The sequence below is a fragment of the Bison bison genome, unplaced genomic scaffold, assembly GCF_000754665.1.
Source record: "Bison bison bison isolate TAMUID 2011002044 unplaced genomic scaffold, Bison_UMD1.0 scf7180017864244, whole genome shotgun sequence".
Classification (NCBI taxonomy): domain Eukaryota; kingdom Metazoa; phylum Chordata; class Mammalia; order Artiodactyla; family Bovidae; genus Bison; species Bison bison.
In genome coordinates, this window is record NW_011494816.1 from 3428916 (window position 1) to 3447632 (window position 18717).

The 18717-nt window shown below is 41.0% G+C and overlaps 1 protein-coding gene across 3 annotated transcripts in view; it reads right to left on the reverse strand.

Moving 5' to 3' along the window:
- Window positions 1–6: 6 nt before the first annotated feature.
- The window catches only part of ZFYVE9 (zinc finger, FYVE domain containing 9), a 118040-nt gene continuing 99329 nt past the window's right edge, over window positions 7–18717 (reverse strand). For all 3 annotated transcript variants that reach the window (XM_010847191.1, XM_010847190.1, XM_010847189.1), the window contains 6 exons: window positions 13475–13625; window positions 11303–11383; window positions 8575–8737; window positions 5602–5707; window positions 1786–1962; window positions 7–276 (listed from right to left, as the gene is read on the reverse strand). In XM_010847191.1, coding sequence (XP_010845493.1) covers window positions 115–276; window positions 1786–1962; window positions 5602–5707; window positions 8575–8737; window positions 11303–11383; window positions 13475–13625 — 840 coding nt within the window. In that variant the 3' untranslated portion in view covers window positions 7–114. The remainder of the gene's footprint in view (window positions 277–1785; window positions 1963–5601; window positions 5708–8574; window positions 8738–11302; window positions 11384–13474; window positions 13626–18717) is intronic.

The window sequence follows — 18717 nt, forward strand, 5'->3', positions numbered from 1 at the left end:
CCCCCCATTAATAGTGTTAACAAAAGCTTAATTTTCCAGTTCTAAAGTGCAAATGATTTGGGTATGACTGCTGTTGCAACAGGTCTGAACAGAAAACAATGAAGTCCTCTCTGTCTACGCGATGTTTTCCAGAATATAAAAGATGAGTTCCATGACGATGGGGCCCTCACTGAGCTGGCAGGCCCCTCCATGGATCACCGGCACCAGAGCGCTGTCCAGATCGTTCATGTACTGCGAGGGAAGGGGCTGGCCATTGCTCCCTGCTTGATAGCCAACCTACACCGTGGAAAGAAGGGGATGACAGGTTACTGGACAGAGAAGATCTCTCCAGAAGGCTGAGGGCCAAGGAGGCTGAGCAGGAAAGGAGATGTCCTTTCTGGCCAGGGGCTAGACGCTGGCAGTAAACACAAACTTCTCTTCCTTAGAACTGTCACGTATCGTCCTATCATATGTTCATCCTGCCCCTAGCACCTGGTAGCTGTGAGATGTTGGGCAAGACCATTAACCTGCTGTGGTCTCAGTTTCCCAGGAAGGGAGGCTGGGGCACAGAGAGGTGTGGAATGTCAGCAACAGTACATAAACCTTTGGGTGTGGAAGTTAAAATGAGAAATATACTGGGTAAACTCCCTAACACAGCAGGAACTGAACACCTGTCCTTCCGTCCATTTCTCCATATACCATTTTTTAAACACCTACAAACACAAGAATTCAAGCATGAATGTAAACAGGGCTCCTGCCCTCAAGGGCCCCAGATATTTAGTAGAAAAAAAGTGCTGGTCTTATTTTATGTGAAGTAATTCTCTCTCCAGTCAGATTATCAGTACCATTTGGGAAAGGACTGTAATACTCATTTGTATTACCCTGACATGCTTAGTAAAGCATTGGGCAAGACCGTAAGTAGAAAATAACTATCTGTTGATTGATGACTAGTCAAGAAATGGAGCTAAACATACGACCTTTCACATTTTCCCTGATAATAACATAACTGCATCAAAGCAGGAGCACTGGGGCATGTCACAGGGATCTAAAATCCAAAAGAGCGACTTCCCTGGCTGTCCAGTGGCTACAGATCTGCACTGCAAATGCAGAGAACCCCAGGTCGATCCCTGGCCAGGGAACTAAGATCCCACATGCCGCCCCAAAACAATAAAAAATAAAATCCAAAAGAAATGTAGAGAGATGAGAGTGCTTGGCCATATGAAAGAGGCACTGGGACAAGGAAGTGAGGGCAGGCTGCACTCAGACTGGACTGTGACTACACAGAGCGCACAAAAAGGTTAATAAGTAAGACAGGGAGGGAAGTCCGGCCACAGGAGAGCCGCACTGACAGGAAAACTACTGGGGAAATGGTTCAAGTCACATCCAGAACTAGCATGGCAATGTCGGCAGTAAAAAACACAAGAAGTGGAACTGCAGAGACCAGCGGAAGCCTGCTGTAGTTGGACCAAGAAAACAACAGGAGACGGGACAGCCTGGGACCTGCTCTCTAAAGGAGGCAGGGTGGCCCCTACGTCATTCACACAGGGGCGGCAGGTCCTCACACTTCTTACCCCACACCAAAAAGAAAGGTCCCTGCAAGACATTCAGGCGAGGAAGCCAGAGTTCACATGGGTCAGAGACAGACCAAGCAGCACATCCAGCTGTATTACCAACAGAGGGAAGGCCAAAGACTATATCCGGTCAGGCCCAAGGTGCAGAGACTTGTACTCTGGGTTGCAGGAAGAAAACTCATGTGTCAGAAAACAGACACTGCCCAAGACCTGCTTCAAAGGCTGAGATTCTTACCTGATCTGAGTCAAGTGTCACACGAAGTCCCAGTTTTGTCATTCCATCTTCCTTCAGAAGCTTCAGGTGGGGACACAGAGCAAGACAAAAGGCCTTGGCAACATGCTCCGTTAGTCGGCTGTGATCTGCAGGATCACTCAGGCAATTGTGCTGGTCATCATTTTCTAGGAAAAACACCTGTTCCCCAAACCAAAGAGACTTTTAAGCTTGTGTCCAGGGTCTGTGGGAAGAAATGAGTGCACCAGCTCATGGGTATGCGTACCCTGACTCCCTGAGACGTGCGGGAAGACCAGACACATGGACACCAAGAAAAGCAGGGCACTGACATCTCACATCGAAGAAACAGCCTCTGCCTCTCACAGTCTCTGCATCCACAGGATGGTAGCTACCACTTACTGATCTCCCTAAAAGCCACGGCCGCAGTCGTAATGGTACATTCTGTTCAGAACCGGGAGAGGCTTACATTTTACACTGTGTACTTCTAAAAGGACTCCCTAATATGTGGACAACTTTCTAAAGGAAATGATCTTAGAATCTAAGAGAACAGTCCTTATAGATCACATTACCCAACACCTGCATATTACTGCTCACTCATAGGAGGGCGGGCACTTGCTCAGGGCACAGGTGAGAATCTGCGTCTTTTGCTTCTCATCACAGAGCTCTTCCTACCACGTGGCTCTGCGACTGCTGAGGTCAGAGCTGTGTCACTGTCTGTGAACTGAACACCGTGCTGGCGCAGGCGGAAGCACAGCAGATCTGGAACTGAGACCTGAGTCCTATCACACAGAGGAGGGTCATGAGCAAGTCCTCTGGCTTCTTAATGCCGATTTGCCTCTGTAAAATGGGAAGCACCTACCTTCTCTGGTTATCGTGTAAATGATATAAAAGCAAAACATAGGCTGATTCATGTTGATGTTTGGCAGAAACCAACACAATTCTGTAAAGCAATTATCCTTCAAATAAAAAATACATTTAAAATTTTTAAAAAAGCAAAACATAAAAGATATAGACATGTAAATCTACAGTGCTTCTCTATACCAATACTTGGCTTATGACTTAATATAAGCATTAGCTTATATTAAGAATCTGCAAAGGGGTAGCTCTGAAGCCTGGTGCCCGATGCATTAGTGAAAATGGCAGTGTGAAGTGACAGACAGAACTCTTAAGTGGGAGTCAGGAGACCTCTGGTCCCTGCTCTGCCAGCAACCAGCATTAGACAAGTCACAGAGTCACCTGGCCTCTCTCAGACTGTTTTCTCATTATGTAATTTCTCATTTCTCATCTCCCTATCTCAGGGCATTAGTGCCCTGAGAGCAAAAAAGAGGGAACAGAGGTCAAACTACTCTGTAAGCAATAAAGTCATTCACATGTTCAGACCTCGACTACTCAAGATATGTCAAATAGATGGTTATTACAAAGCAAGCAGATAAAACCACTCAGCTGCATATAAAATTACCAAGTCTGGTATGAAAGATGTCACTTGGAACAACAGCTGAAGAACTTCTAGCCTCTGTGTTGCCAGGAACCAGCTAGAAAACTTGGGTTGCTGCTGCTGCTGCTAAGTCGCTTCAGTCGTGTCCGACTCTGCGACCCCACAGACGGCAGCCCACCAGGCTCCCCGATCCCTGGTTACTAGGCACTTATCCTCCCTTGGCTCGTTTACCTTGTATGTAAAATGGAAAAGGCAGAAGTCACAGAACTTCTTAAGTTAAAAAAAATTAAGACATTTAACGCTAGTAAAGTAATGCTCAAAATTCTCCAAGCCAGGCTTCAGCAATATGTGAACCGTGAAGTTCCAGATGTTCAAGCTGGTTTTAGAAAAGGCAGAGGAACCAGAGACCAAATTGCCAACATCCGCTGGATCATGGAAAAAGCAAGAGAGTTCCAGAAAAACATCTGTTTCTGTTTTATTGACTATGCAAAAGCCTTTGACTGTGTGGATCACAATAAACTGTGGAATATTCTTCAAGAGATGGGGATACCAGACCACCTGACCTACCTCTTGAGAAACCTATATGCAGGTCAGGAAGCAACAGTTAGAACTGGACATGGAACAACAGACTGGTTCCAAATAGGAAAAGGAGTACGTCAAGGCTGTATATCGTCACCCTGCTTATTTAACTTCTATGTAGAGTACATCATGAGAAACGGTGGGCTGGAGGAAGCACAAGCTGGAATCAAGATTGCCAGGAGAAATATCAATAACCTCAGATATGTAGAGGACACCACCCTTATTGCAGAAAGGTAAGAAGGACTAAAGAGCGTCTTGATGAAAGTGAAAGAGGAGAGTGAAAAAGTTGGCTTAAAGCTCAACATTTAGAAAACTAAGATCATGGCATCTGGTCCCATCACTTCATGGCAAATAGATGGGGAAACAGTGGAAACAATGGATGATTTTATTTTGGGGGGCTCCAAAATCACTGCAGATGGTGATTGCAGCCATGAAATTAAAAGACGCTTACTCCTTGGAAGGAAAGTTATGACCAACCTAGATAGCATATTGAAAAGCAGAGACATTTTGCCAACAAAGGTCCATCTAGTCAAGGCTATGGTTTTCTCCAGTGGTCATGTACGGATGTAAGAGTTTGGACTGTGAGAAGCTGAGCGCCGAAGAATTTATGCTTTTTGAACTGTGGTGTTGGAGAAGACTCTTGAGAGTCTCTTTGGATTGCAAGGAGATTTGGACAGAATGATGCTAAAGCTGAAACTCCAGTACTTTGGCCACCTCATATGAAGAGTTGACTCATTGGAAAAGACTCTGATGCTGGGAGGGATTGGGGGCAGGAGGAGAAGGGGACGACAGAGGATGAGATGGCTGGATGGCATCACCGACTCGATGGACGATTGTCTGAGTGAACTCCAGGAGTTGGTGATGGACAGGGAGGCCTGGTGTGCTGCAATTCATGGGGTCGCAAAGAGTCGGACACGACTGAGCGACTGAACTGAACTGAACTGAACTGATAAATGAGTTTCAAAAGAAATCAAGAGATCCAGGACCTACCTGTTTATTCTCAAAAAATAAACTTTCTGATTTGTTTGATGCGCTTCCCAGGTGGCGCTAGTGGTAAAGAACCTGTCTGCCCATGCAGGAGACAGAGGAGACAAAGGTTCAGTCCTTGAGTTGGGAAGATACCCTAGAGGAGGGCATGGCAATCCACTCCAGTATTCTTGGAGAATCTCACGTGAGATTCTAGAGAATCTCAAGAACAGAGGGGCCTGGTGGGCTACAGTCCAGAGGGTTGCAAGAATCAGACACAACTGAAGCAAATTAGCACACACGCACATACACATATACAAGGTCCCTGCCTGGCTCCTCTCATCCCTGGGTAAGCCTCTAACACAGCTCTAAGAAACAATATAGTAGAAAACAGGAGTCAGCCACATCTGCTTTGAATCCGGACTTTGCCAGTGCTTATTTGCCATGTAATCCTGGACAAGTTAGTTTCTGAACTTTCGTTTTCTTATTTGTGAGATAAGTCTATTTTTAAAAGACAGTGTTATCTAAGTTATAACTGAGTGCAACATAACCAGCCTAGCTTTCTGAAGAATCCAGCAAAAACAGTATGCACCCTTCTTGAGGTCCAGTGTGAACAAATCTCTAAAAGCTAGTTCATGGGGCGGAGCTGTCAGACTGCTGCAGGCCACACTGGGTGCACTTCCTCCCAGTGAGCTTAGACAGACCAGAGGGAACTGGAGCATAGAAGGTAACAGAGATTTCCCCCTTTATGCCCCAGAATCAGTCCAGAATGTCTCTGGGCCAAGTAAAAAGTTGTCTTCTAAGTGGGGATCAAGGATGCCAAGTTCCCATTTCCTTACCTCAGTCCATCTGATGACCTTTCCATTCGCTTTATACTCTGATCCGTGGAATATCTTCACACTTGTTATAGACTCCATGGACTTCCCATCTATGGGACTTAGGACACTAAAACAGAAACAAAGGAGAGAGATGGAAGCAGCTCTTAGAAGAACTACTTCTCTCTTATCATACACTGGGTGCCTTGCTGAAAACACCTATGCAAAACATCACAAAGAAGAAGCCACTGCCCCAAAATGTACACGAACAGAGCTCTCAGGGAGGGGCCTGTGCACTGAAATAATTCTGAGGACACACGTACGAAAAAGGAGTCCTGATGGCAGAAGCTGGTTATTTAACAAAAACGTTTCCAAGTCTGCTCTCTTCCTCTCGTGTTCCTCCAGTGACTGCACAGACCCGCACCCAGCCCTGCTCGCCCCTGCTCCACCACCACACCCATCACATCATACTCTCCATATGTTCGTGTATCTGCCTCACAAACTTCCGAAGGGGCAGGTACATGATATACTCATTTCCATGTGCAACATTCACGGTCTGACACAACGTAGGAGTTTAGTGTTTACAGACTAAAGGAATTATTTGACCAAGTATGTTAATTATGACAGTGCTGGTATGAACTGATGAACGTGCATCTATATTATCTATTGAAACAAGTTGCCTTCAGTGCTGCATAGCACTCCTAGGTTCCTGAATCGAAAGGCCACATTTTATGGTCGTGTTCTCCAAAATATAGCAAGTATAAATATGTGGATGAACACACTCATTCTGAGGAGGAGTCAAAGTAATTGTTGTGAACTTTTCCTAACAACTTTCAAACCTGTTTTTGTTTTTGAATCTCTATGTATAAAAGATCAGATTTAGCCTAAAGTTGACTATCAGGGACATGCTACATTTGACTGAATTAAAATTATTTAAACACTGTTAAGTTTAATTTCTAACTCATCAGACAGTATAAAAACTAGAGCAGCCTTAGTTGATAAGAACTCTCTTGAGAAAGGATACCCTGACATTGTGGGACAAGCTAGAAAACATTCTGTCTACACACTATACAGTAAACTCCTGGGTTTGAGAGTTTTCCCTGATGAGCTCTTGTTCTTTTTTCGAAGATGCTGCCACTGTTGTAGGAAGGGACAACCTACTTGTTGTTAGCTACCAATACCATATGGCATCAGATTGTCAGATTACCAATTTTTTGTCCTAATAACCATAGAATTTATTGTGATAATACAGATGCTTGCTCATATCAGTTCACACCATCAACCTAACAACCGACTATAAGAGAATTAAACACAAATTGATTTTGAAATTAAATTTTCCAGGAAGTATGGGAAGATAAAGTGTTATTTATAAAGCAGACAAACATACTCATTGATTTAGATATTGCTTCTGTTTGTTCAATAACATTCATTTAAAAAAATCTGGTATGCCATGCTGGAAGCGCCCTCTATCTGCCTTCGCTCCTGCCGTTCCCTCATACTGGCAGGCCCACTCTGCCACAGCTGGGCGGCAGATGTCTACCATCTTACCAGACTCAGCTCCAGAGGCAGCCATTCCTCTAGGAAGTCATTCCTGAATCCTGCCCTACCACCTCTACCGAGTTCCTCATTTCTCTTTTATCTTTACTGTCTCCTATAGAGTGTTCTATGAGCATCTTGCATACTTTGGTGCCCTTATTATAACTATCTTCAAAACTAGACTGAGTCACCTGTCACTAAGGACCATAAATTCATTTTTGTCTTTTCCGAAGCCCACGTATAGAATTATTACCTGAAGGATGAATGGGAGAAGGCTTAATACAATGAAGTCTGACATATTTATTCAATTAATCAGTTTTTAAAGACCCTATTAGGTGCCATACAGTGTTTTAGGTGCTGATGACACAGCAGTGACCAAACCAGCAAAAATTCCTGCCCTCGTGGATCTTACATTCCAGGGCCAATATAATAAATAAGTAAAAATATATGTTAGTGAGTTATAGGTACCCTTAAATATAATGCCGGGAAGGGGGGTATGAAGTATTTGGTGGAGGACGGAAGAAATGTACATGAGAGGCTTACAATGTAGTAGGCTGGCCAGGGAAGCCTTTGTTGAGAAAGTGAAGGTACAAAGGTCTGAGGGCAGAAGAAGGCTGATATATTCACACAAGAAACTGATACTGTTTCTGAGAAATAAGAGAGTGGGCAGGGGATTGTGTAAGGCTTGTAAGTTGTAACAGACTTTGGCTTTTACCCTGAATGACCCTGAAAGTCAGTGGTGAGTTTTGAGCAAGAAGTGACATTGCTCTGGCTGCTGTACTGGAAACTGACTAGGCTAGGAGGAGGGAGGAGGCCAAGACTAGAAATAAGAAAACAAATCTGAAGCCTACTGCAATAATGCAGACCAAACGATGGCAGGAGAAGCAGGGAGCAGTAGTACACTTCTGGACATGTTTAAAAAGAAAGCTAACAGGCTCTACTGCTGGATTAAGGTGTAGGGTGTGAGGCAAAGTGTCAAAGAGGACTCCAAGGTTTTGGCTTGAACCCTCAGAACATAGGTGCCATATTCTAGAGATGAACATAGGATTTGAAGCCCAAGGAGGTGGCTTTAAGTCCTAGCCCAGCCACTTCCAAGCTTTGTGGAGTCATTTATCCTTTTGGTGTTTATTTGCTCATCTGTAGTTGTTATATCAAATGAAACAATATTAGCAAAAGTGTTTTGTAAACCAAAAAGGCTTAGGTTTTACTATTATCTCAGTAACTTTAGAGGGACTGTTGTGTTTCATCAGCTGCTTTCTTCCCCTTCCCTTCAAAAATATGCATAGAAACTCTTTCAGAAATTAAGCCAAGAAACCAGAAATTTAAAAGTCCATGTTATAATACAAAGCAGTCCGTTCTCTTAGGCAGGGGTTTCAGGAGAGTAATAAAAGGCCAGTCTAGACAAAACCCAGAGGCCAGCCCATAACGAAACACCACTGAGGGAACGTTTGCTGCATTCACCCCTTGTTGACGTCCTTGTCATCATCCACCCACTGGATGTGGATTTGCTCCTGCGGGTCCTCGGCCTCTGCCTTGCCACAGGTGATGGTGAAGTCCTTCATCTCCCGCAGCGCCTGCCTCAGGGCATCCATGTTCTCTGCAGTGATCTGGACCATAACGCCATCTGAGAATCAGCACCAAGACAACACAGATGGAAACAATGCAAAGCCAGGGAGAGGGGCAGATGAAACTCTGTACCTGGCATCTAGCAAATCCCTCTAGGATTAAACGTGAAACTTCTGTTCTCTAAAGCTGACAGATACAAAGAGGTTTTGTCCTTTGAGCTCAACCTCTTACTTACTGAAAGTGTTACGAGAAGCAAATGCCAAGATGGATTCTGCTTAAAACACCTGCCTGTTGATTTCACTTCAGGCACAACTAAGTTTGTCCTGAGACTGCTCAAAAGGAAAACTTACACATGGTCACATCCCTCTTTTGGACACACAGAGCATTTTGTTTGTGTTTCCACTGTTGCATCATGCTCTAATCATATTCATTTGTTCGTATCACTCACCTTACTATGACTGCATACAGTGAATGCCAGTGCTTGTTAAATAAATCACTAAATAAACAACAGGAGTGAACTGGGGAGTAATTCCATTTATTGACTGGCAATAAAGCAAATCTACCATGTATGTTTTACATGGGCTACCATGAGCCAACAGATGATAACTATTTGGGGGCTACCACCTAAGTTAAAGGAAAATACTGAAATTGAGGGAGTAAGCTATCAGATGCTGAGCAATTATCCTGCTTCTCTGACACATAATTTTGTCAACTGAAATAATTTCTAAAGAGCATCAGGAAAATTTTCATAAATAGGTAGCTAACTGCTCTACTGACACACGTGGCAAAATGTAAGACCTGAGAAATTCCCACCAAAGGCATACATGTAACTTTCTAAATACATTGCTTTGCATTTGTAAGGATTTCTTTCAGTTCAGTTTATCATTCTGACATTTAAGGGGTACTTTTTAAGCATCTTGTAAAGACACATTTTAAAGGTAGTCAATATTTGATTACAAAGGCATTAATCAGTCATTTAACGCCTAGATTTCTTGATGAGGAAGCAGAATGACTAACTCCTAGACTTCTTAATTTCTTAATAGAATATTTCTGCTTTGAGTTGTGAAATTAAGTTGCGAAATATTAGCATACTTTGCTCTTCACTTGCTGTTTTGAGTTTGGCAATAAAGGAGATCAAAGTCAATCTCTGTTAACACACATTAAGTTTATCTATGTATTTCAATTAACACAAAGGAATCCACCCTCAGGAAGAACTGCTCTTAGGGCACTGGAGTGGAAATGAAAATCTGTCATTCCGTATGCAGACTGCACTTTCCAAAGATAATCATAACATCTCCTGTCTCACATGCTTTTCTACAATGCTGCCTTTCCTTTTCCCCCTTAAGAAATGGAGTCTAACTCCTCTCCCCCCAGCAGACTTATGACCACTTCCACCACCAGAGGATGATGGATGCGACTGTGTGATTTTCAAGCCGCATAAAACCAATGCGGCTTTGGCCTTGTGCTGGAACACTTGTGGTTGGAGTTCTAAGCCACCATATAAGAAGCCCAACTAGCCCAAGGCCACATGCTAAACAGTCCATTGTTAAGGACTCCAGTCATCTTTCCTAGTCTTTAAATCATCCCAAAACCGGCCCCAGACATGTGAGTCAACAAACTTTCAGATAATTCTAGCTCCTGGCCATCAAGTAACCACCAACCTTCAAGTCATCCCAACTGAGGCCCCAGACATCACTGAGCAAGATCAAGCCATTCCTGCATTGCCCTATGAAGGGCAATCAGTGAGGGTGATAAAATAGTTGCTTTAAGCCATTAAATTCTGGTTAACTTGTTACACAACAAGAGTAACTAGATCAAAATACAGTGAGAATAGTTGAGGAAGAAAATACCCAGTGATAAACCATAATGGAGAAGAATATGAAAAAGAATGTGTGTGTGTGTGTGTGTGTGTGTGTGTGTATATATGCTGCTGCTAAGTCACTTCAGTCGTGTCCGACTCTGTGCGACCCCATAGACAGCAGCCCACCAGACTCCCCCATCCCTGGGATTCTCCAGGCAAGAACACTGGAGTGGGTTGCTATTTCCTTCTCTAATGCATGAAAGTGAAAAGTGAAAGTGAAGTCGCTCAGTCGTGTCCGACCCTCAGCAACGCCATGGACTGCAGCCTTCCAGGCTCCTCCGTCCATGGGATTTTCCAGGCAAGAGTACTGGAGTAGGTGGCCATTGCTTTCTCATATATATATATGTATTACATTGCTGTACAGTAGAAATTAACATAATAAATCAACTATACTTCAATAAAATAAACTTATAAGTTCACTTATACGTGAACGTCATCTACTTATTTATAGATTTGCACCCAGTGATGTTTCTGAACTCAGTCTACGGCCCCTTGGATACCTTATTCCAGAGCTCTGAAAAGCCATCTCTTAACTTTATGTCAGTGTCCCATGGCATCTCTACCACTTACTCCTTTCTTTGGAGAGTTAAGCACCCTTATGACAGTCTTAATTAGCTGTACAGTGAGATGCTATTGAATAAATAACTTCTGTGGAGTCTGAAGTCTATGGCAAAAGTGTCAAGTTTTCCTTTAATGTCCCCTGTTTTTCAGTTGTATAATTAAGACTGAACTTGTTCATGCAGTAAATAACCCATTCTTTACCTTCCACAATACTGGACTTGGCAAGATATCCTGAAGAGGATTTCAGAGCGCCACTGAACACAAAGAAACTGGCACCAGTCACTAAAATAGCAATAGAAATATGTTAGTGAAGAAAGACTTTGAGATGGAGGGACTGAAAATAATAATGAAATAGTTGGTAGTTGGGAACTCAAACCATCATACAGAAAATAAAAAACACTTACTCTATACACTACCATATACAAGTAACCAATAACTCAGATGCTAATGAGAGCTTAGAGAATGAGGTTTTAAGATACATGCTTCCATTTTGTTTTGAGCTTCCTTCAGTCAAGAAGCAAGGAAATCTTACTAGTCAAGACTAAGGTTTGGTCTGCAGCTTGTTTTTGTAAATAAAATTTAATTGGAACACAGCCATATTCATTCACTTATATATTGTCTATGGCAGTTTTTGAAGTGTGATGCCAAAGTGCTGGCAACAAAGACCACAGGTTTGCAAAGCCTAAAATATTTATCATATAGCCATTCACAGAAGAAGTTTGCTGACCCCAGATCTGATTCATTGCTTTTTTTTAAGAGCAAATATATTTTGAATATGGAGATATGATTGCCAACTATTTTATTTACAAAGTGGAGCTTTTAGAAAAACAAACACCTATTTAAAATATGAATACCTCTTCGTAAAAGAAAGGGCATTTAATTACATTTTGCTTTATAAAACTGCACTACACTGTTTTATTTCTCCACATCTTACATTGGACTAAGATATTCCAACTTCCTACCCACTGGCCCTAGAGCATCTCTAATGGGTAGGTCATCCAGCCTTTGTCAAAGACTCTTACTGACAGGGAGCCCACAATAGCACAAGGCAACCATTTCTATTTCTGGATAGCTCTCAGTGTTACAGAGTGTGCTCTCAAACAGAGCCCATATCTAGATCCTTGTAGCCTCCACCCACTGGTGCTGGTTTTGGTCTTTTATAGCTATAGAGAGTAAGTTGAATATTATTTCCACATAATAGAGAATCTTAAAAATAGAGATACCTATTTTTCACCCTCTTTCAATCTATACTTTTTTAGGTTAAACATTTATATTTTATTCAAGAGATCTTCCTGTGACCTAGTTTTCAAACTTCTCACAGGCCTTGAATCATCCTTTGAAGACCTTCTAGTTTTATCAGTGGATATCACCAACTACATTAATGATACCCAGAACTTATTAAAATATTATAGATATGATTTGACTAATAGGGAGCATAGTAGACTTGTCACCTACCTGTTTTAGATATTATATTTGAATATACATGTGCTCAGTACCTTTTATGCCTTTACTAAACAACTGATTTTAAAAATATACCTCGAAGACAGAAATATATGTCTACTAGAGAAGTGCTTAATGAAGCATACTAAAGAAAGCTAGTTTTAGGAGATATTCTGAGAGGAAAAAGATTTATGGTCAAATAAATTTTAGAAGGTCTAGGCACTATCTTCCTTTAAAAAAAAAAAAAAATGCTAAAGGCTCCGAAAAGTCCTGCAGCAAAGAAATCTGCTTAAACTTTTTTAATACAAGGTTTCTCAGTCTAAAATAATAAGCAAAAATTTTATTTATTTATGTGAATATTTTAAAAACCATAGACACTGGTAAGACATTTTAGGAAATGGCATGTTAAGCAGTGCCTTAAATTCTAATGTTGAGCAGCACTTCTTAAATTCTAATGTGTGTTTGAATCACACTGCAATTGTGTTAAAATGCAAACTCTGATTTAGCCGATCCGGGACACAATCTTCATGTCTAACAATCTCCTAAGTGATGAGACCACATTCTGAGTACCACTGAACCTGGAAGGCTTCCTTTAGAATCCTGTTTATCTGTTAATTAACACTCTTTGGGTATGATCATTCAAAAAGCACTATATCTACCTAAACATATTCTCACTATGGGGGCGATGCCTCAAACACCTATGCTGGCCTGGTCAGTGTCCTGAGGCAGTATTTTCAAGTTGCTCCCCTCAATAACAGAGTTCCATTTGCAACTCTAAGTCTGAGTAGTCAACATAAACTTGCACTTCGAAAGGTTAATATAATCAATTGTTTTCACCTATTCTGACAGTGAGTGTTTATGGGGTTGAGATATCCACTCTCCAGTTACAGTACAATCTTCCATTCCATGACCTCAATAAGCTCAAACACTCACCCTTTCTGGGCTGATTATGAATACTGATAGCCTGGGTCTGATAGTTGCCATCATCATTCTGTACACACACGAGATGGGAGTCTGCCTTCTCATTGAAACAGGCACCTCCTGCCAGGACGTGCTCATTGGACTTGTTCATGGCTTTTATCATCTGCAATCAAAAAAGAGGGCTATCTTTCTCATTCTGCCAAGAACGGGCACTTTTTGGTGTGTGTGACACAACACAGCTCATTCACCTTCTCAAAGACAAAAGAGAATATTATTTATTAAAGCGACAAAGGAGCTACTAAAGAATGAAGACAAAGTCAAAAATCAGTCACCATTAGTAAAAGTTCAACATACACAAAAATTTTCTCTATAATTTACAGGTGATTTGTGTTATAACCCAAGCATATGACACATTTTGCATTTATTTTGTCTTTTTTACTGCTGCACTGAACTCAAGTAACTAAAATTAGTTTACCTAATTACAGTAGTTTCTTCTATCCAATGCATTCTCTGAGAGTATATATACACTGAAATTCTAAGTCAAAAGAATATCCTATATTTAAGTGTATATGCCTTCTTTTTCCACATCCATACAAAGGAGTGCTTTCCTCTATAAATATACGAACTCCATTATTTCTTAGTTTTACTAACTTATGTTTGATATCTTCAATGTAATAACTAATATTTTGCTTTATTCTTATCAAGAGATTTTAAGGTGATAATTCTGAACCTCACATGGAAAAACTCATCAGCCACCATCTTGTATCTAGTCAATAAAGGACAGAAGTGGTATGGACTTAACAGAAGCATAAGATATTAAGAAGAGGTGGCAAAAATACACAGAACTGTATAAAAAAGATCTTCATGACCAACTGATCACAATGGTGTGATCACTCACCTACAGCCAGACATCCTGGAATGTGAAGTCAAGTGGGCCTTAGGAAGCATCACTACGAACAAACCTAATAGAGGTGATGGCATTCCAGTTGAGCTATTTCAAATACTAAAAGATGATGCTGTGAAAGTGCTGCACTCAATATGCCACCACATTTGGAAAACTCAGTAGTGGCCACAGGACTGGAAAAGGTCAGTTTTCATTCCAATCCCAAAGAAAGGCAATGCCAAAGAATGCTCAAACTGCCACACAATTGCACTCATCTCACATGCTAGTAAAGTAATGCTCAAAATTCTCCAAGCCAGGCTTCAGCAATATGTGAACCGTGAACTTCCAGATGTTCAAGCTGGTTTTAGAAAAGGCAGAGGAATCAGAGATCAAATTGCTTACATCCACTGGATCATCAAAAAAGCAAAAGAGTTCCAGAAAAACATCTATTTCTGCTTTGTTGACTATGCCAAAGCCTTTGACTGTGTGGATCACAATAAACTGTGGAAAATTCTGAAAGAGATGGGAATACCAGACCTGACCTGCTTCTTGAGAAACCTGTATGCAGATCAGGAAGCAATAGTTAGAACTGGACATGGAACAGACTGGTTCCAAATAGGAAAAGGAGTACGTTAAGGCTGTATATTGTCACCCTGCTTATTTAACTTATACGCCGAGTACATCATGAGAAACACTGGGCTGGATGAAGCACAAGCTGGAATCAAGATTGCCGGGAGAAGTATCAATAACCTCAGATATGCAGATGATACCACCCTCATGGCAGAAAGGTAAGAAGACCTAAAGAGCCTCTTGATGAAAGTGAAAGAGGAGAGTGAAAAAGTTGGCTTAAAGCTCAACACTCAGAAAACTAAGATCATGGTATCCAGTCCCATCACTTCATGGCAAATAGATGGGGAAACAGTGGAAACAGTGACTGACTTTACTTTTGGGGGCTCCAAAATCACTGCAGATGGTGACTGCAGCCATGAAATTAAAAGACGCTTACTCCTTGGAAGGAAAGTTATGACCAACCTAGACAGCATATTAAAAAGTAGACAAAAAAAAAAGCAGAGACATTCTTTGTCAACTAAGGTCCATCTAGTCAAGGCTTTGACTATAAAGAAAGCTGAGCGCTGAAGAACTGATGCTTTTGAACTGTGGTGTTGGAGAAGACTCTTGAGAGTCCCTTGGACTGCAAGGAGATCCAACCAGTCCATTCTAAAGGAGATCAGTCCTGGGTGCTCATTGGAAGGACTGATGTTGAAGCTGAAACTCCAATAGTTTGGCCACCTGATGTGAAGAACTGACTCATTTGAAAAGATCTTGATGCTGGGAAAGATTGAGGGCAGGAGGGGAAGGGGATGACAGAGGATGAGATGAGTCGGTTGGATGGCATCACCGACTCAATGGACATGAGTTTGGGTAAACTCCAGGAGTTGGTGATGGACAGGGAGTCCTGGCATGCTGTGGTTCATGGGGTCACAAAGAGTCGGACACGACTGAGCAACTGAACTGAGTGACTAAAGATGTTAAGCATCTTTTCAAATGCTTGTCGGCCATTTGTGTATCTTCTCTGGAGAAATGTCTCTTCATATCTTTTGCTCATTTTTAAATTGGACTGTTTGTCTTTTGTTGTTGAATTGTAAGATTTCTTTATTCTAGACCTAGAGAACAGATCCTTGTATCAGATAAATGGACTGTAAGTATTTTCTCCCATTGTACTGGTTGTCTTTCCACTTTCCTGTTAATATCCTTGGATGCACAAAAGGTTTTACTTTTTCTTAATTCTAATTTATGTATTTTTTCTTTTGTTTTTTATGCATATCTAAAAACCCACTGCTAAATCAAAGGTGATGAAAACTTACCCTCATGTTTTTCTCTAAGAGCTGTATGAATTTAGCTCTTATATTCAGGTCATTGATCTATTTTGAGTTAAACTTTATGATTTGAAGTAAAGGGACTTTTTACATGTGGATATCCAGTTGTCCCAGTACCATCTGTTGAAGACTATTCTTTCACCATTAAATAGTCTTGGCACCCTTGTCAAAATCAACTGGCCGTTAAATGTATGAATTTTATTTCATGCCAATACCACACTGTTGATTACTATAGCCTTGAAGTAAGTTTTGAAACTGACAAGTTTTGAAGTCTCCAATTTTGTTCTTTGAACATGAGACCACATCTCATGTTCATGTATTGGAAGATTGAAAGCTGTTAGCATATCACTACTACTCAAAGTGATCTACAGATCCAGCACAAGCCTTATCAGAATTCCAATGGGGACTTCCCTGGTGGTCCAGTGGATGAGAATCCACCTGCCAGTGCAGGGGAAACAGTTCAGTCCCTGGTCTGGGAGGATTCCACATACATAGCACAAAGCAAGTAAGCCCCTAAGCCATAACTATGGAGCCTGCAGAGCCTGAGCTTATGAGCCCATGAGCCACAACTAATGAGCCCTCAGGCTGCGACTGCTGAAGCCTGTGAGCCTAGAGCCTGTGCTCCGCAATAAGAGAAGCCACTGCAACGAGAAGCCTGTGCACCACAGTGAAGAGTAGCCCCTGCTCACAACAACCAGAGAAAGCCCTGCACAGAGCAGCGAAGACCCAGCGCAACCAAAAAAAAGAATAATAAATTTTTTCTTTAAATTCCAATGGCCTTTTATAGAACTGGAAAGCCAATACTCAATCAAGTTCATTTGAAATTGCAAGGGACTCTGACGCCAAAATTGTGTAAAAGAACAAAATTTTTTAGGTCTTCTTCAAGTTCTTTCAACAAATTTTATAGTTTTAAGGTTTCAAGTCTTTTATATCCTTGGTAAATTTATTTCTAGGTACTGTACCAATACAATGCCAAGATACCATCATCCTCTGGTTTGACTCTGTTATGTTTATAACTCTTGCAAAGTTAATATTTTAATAAATAGCTGTAATGCCAGAGGCATCCAAACAATAATTAAAAATTCCTCTCACACTAACTTTTATCAACCCAATAAAACAAACCAGTTCTATCAGGGTTTTCCAACAAATACTTTAAAATAAGTTTTTGCAAATAAAGTAAGTCAGAAGATTGCTTCTTGGAGAAGTCAGTAGACAGACTAATTTAGGCTCTCAATTACAATTTACATTTATGTCGCATGAAAGAAATGGATACAATCATATACAGCAATTCTAAAAAATATTATATCTGCCATTTCTTCCAAATCATTAGGCTAAAGTGATTTCTTATTTTGCTTACATTGAGCAGATTAAAAATATTTTCAAGAATTTCCTGGTGATCCAGTAGTTAGGACTCAGCGCTTTCACTGCTGGGTCCAGGTTCAGTCCCTGGTCAGGGAACCAGAGATTGCACAAGCCGAATGGCCTTGTCAAAAAATATAAAAAGTTTTCAATTTGGATATTCTGAATAAATTAGCTAGCCTCTAACAAAATCATTTCCCTGGATATCAATTTCAAAGCTAATGAGATTTTCTTAAAACTTCGTATTTCTTTAGAAATGAATGAACAGGGTTGGTTGGTTTGGTTTCTTAAAACCATGTTCATTTTATACCAAAGAGAGAATTTCCCAAATATTCAAAGGATCTTACTGAACATAAGGCAAACTTACACTTGTCATACAATGATATAAATAATTGGTTTTCCACTTTAGTTGAGCCATTTCTCTGCTCTGTCAATTCAAATTCTGTAATATCTGTTGATCCATTACTATTGTTTAAGACCAATTACCTCTTTTCTGGACATTTAACAACTTTATAACTGTTTTACCTACAGTCAATCTCTAGCAGCACTGATTCATTCTACATGTGAAATAAAATTCATACTTAATGGTAAGATAAGAAAAATTTTAAATATAAAAAAATTTCTCTGTTGGCCTTCTCTCTCCCTTCTACTGTGCATTGTGCATCTGCTGCACTATGCATCTACCAGGCCTCCCCTACTGGCAACCATGAAAGCAGCATTCTCCAAGCTCCAACAAGACCACTTAAAAGAGAACATTTCCTCTGGATCTTGTAAGGGGGTCATTTCTAGCAGATCTGGATTGTGTCAACTGTTAATTATAAGTCATGTAATGTATAGCATTCTGTCTCAAAAAACTGATAACTGTGCATTGATTTCTAATGGGTGTTAACAGTTCTCAGAGCTTTCTGAGATGCTTTTCCAGGCTATAATCCTCAATTTGGCTCAAATAAAAATTTTCTTTTCTTTCTTAGATCAACTGAATGTTTCCATATTTACCAAAGGCACAGCTCTGATCACATTTTCCCCACCTTGTCCTCCACTCAGATCATAAGTGTCCTATGCTCTAACTCCAAACCAGCTTTCTTGCTTTACCTTGCTTCCTACTGTATCCTTGCAAGCAGGACTACCTCCTGATC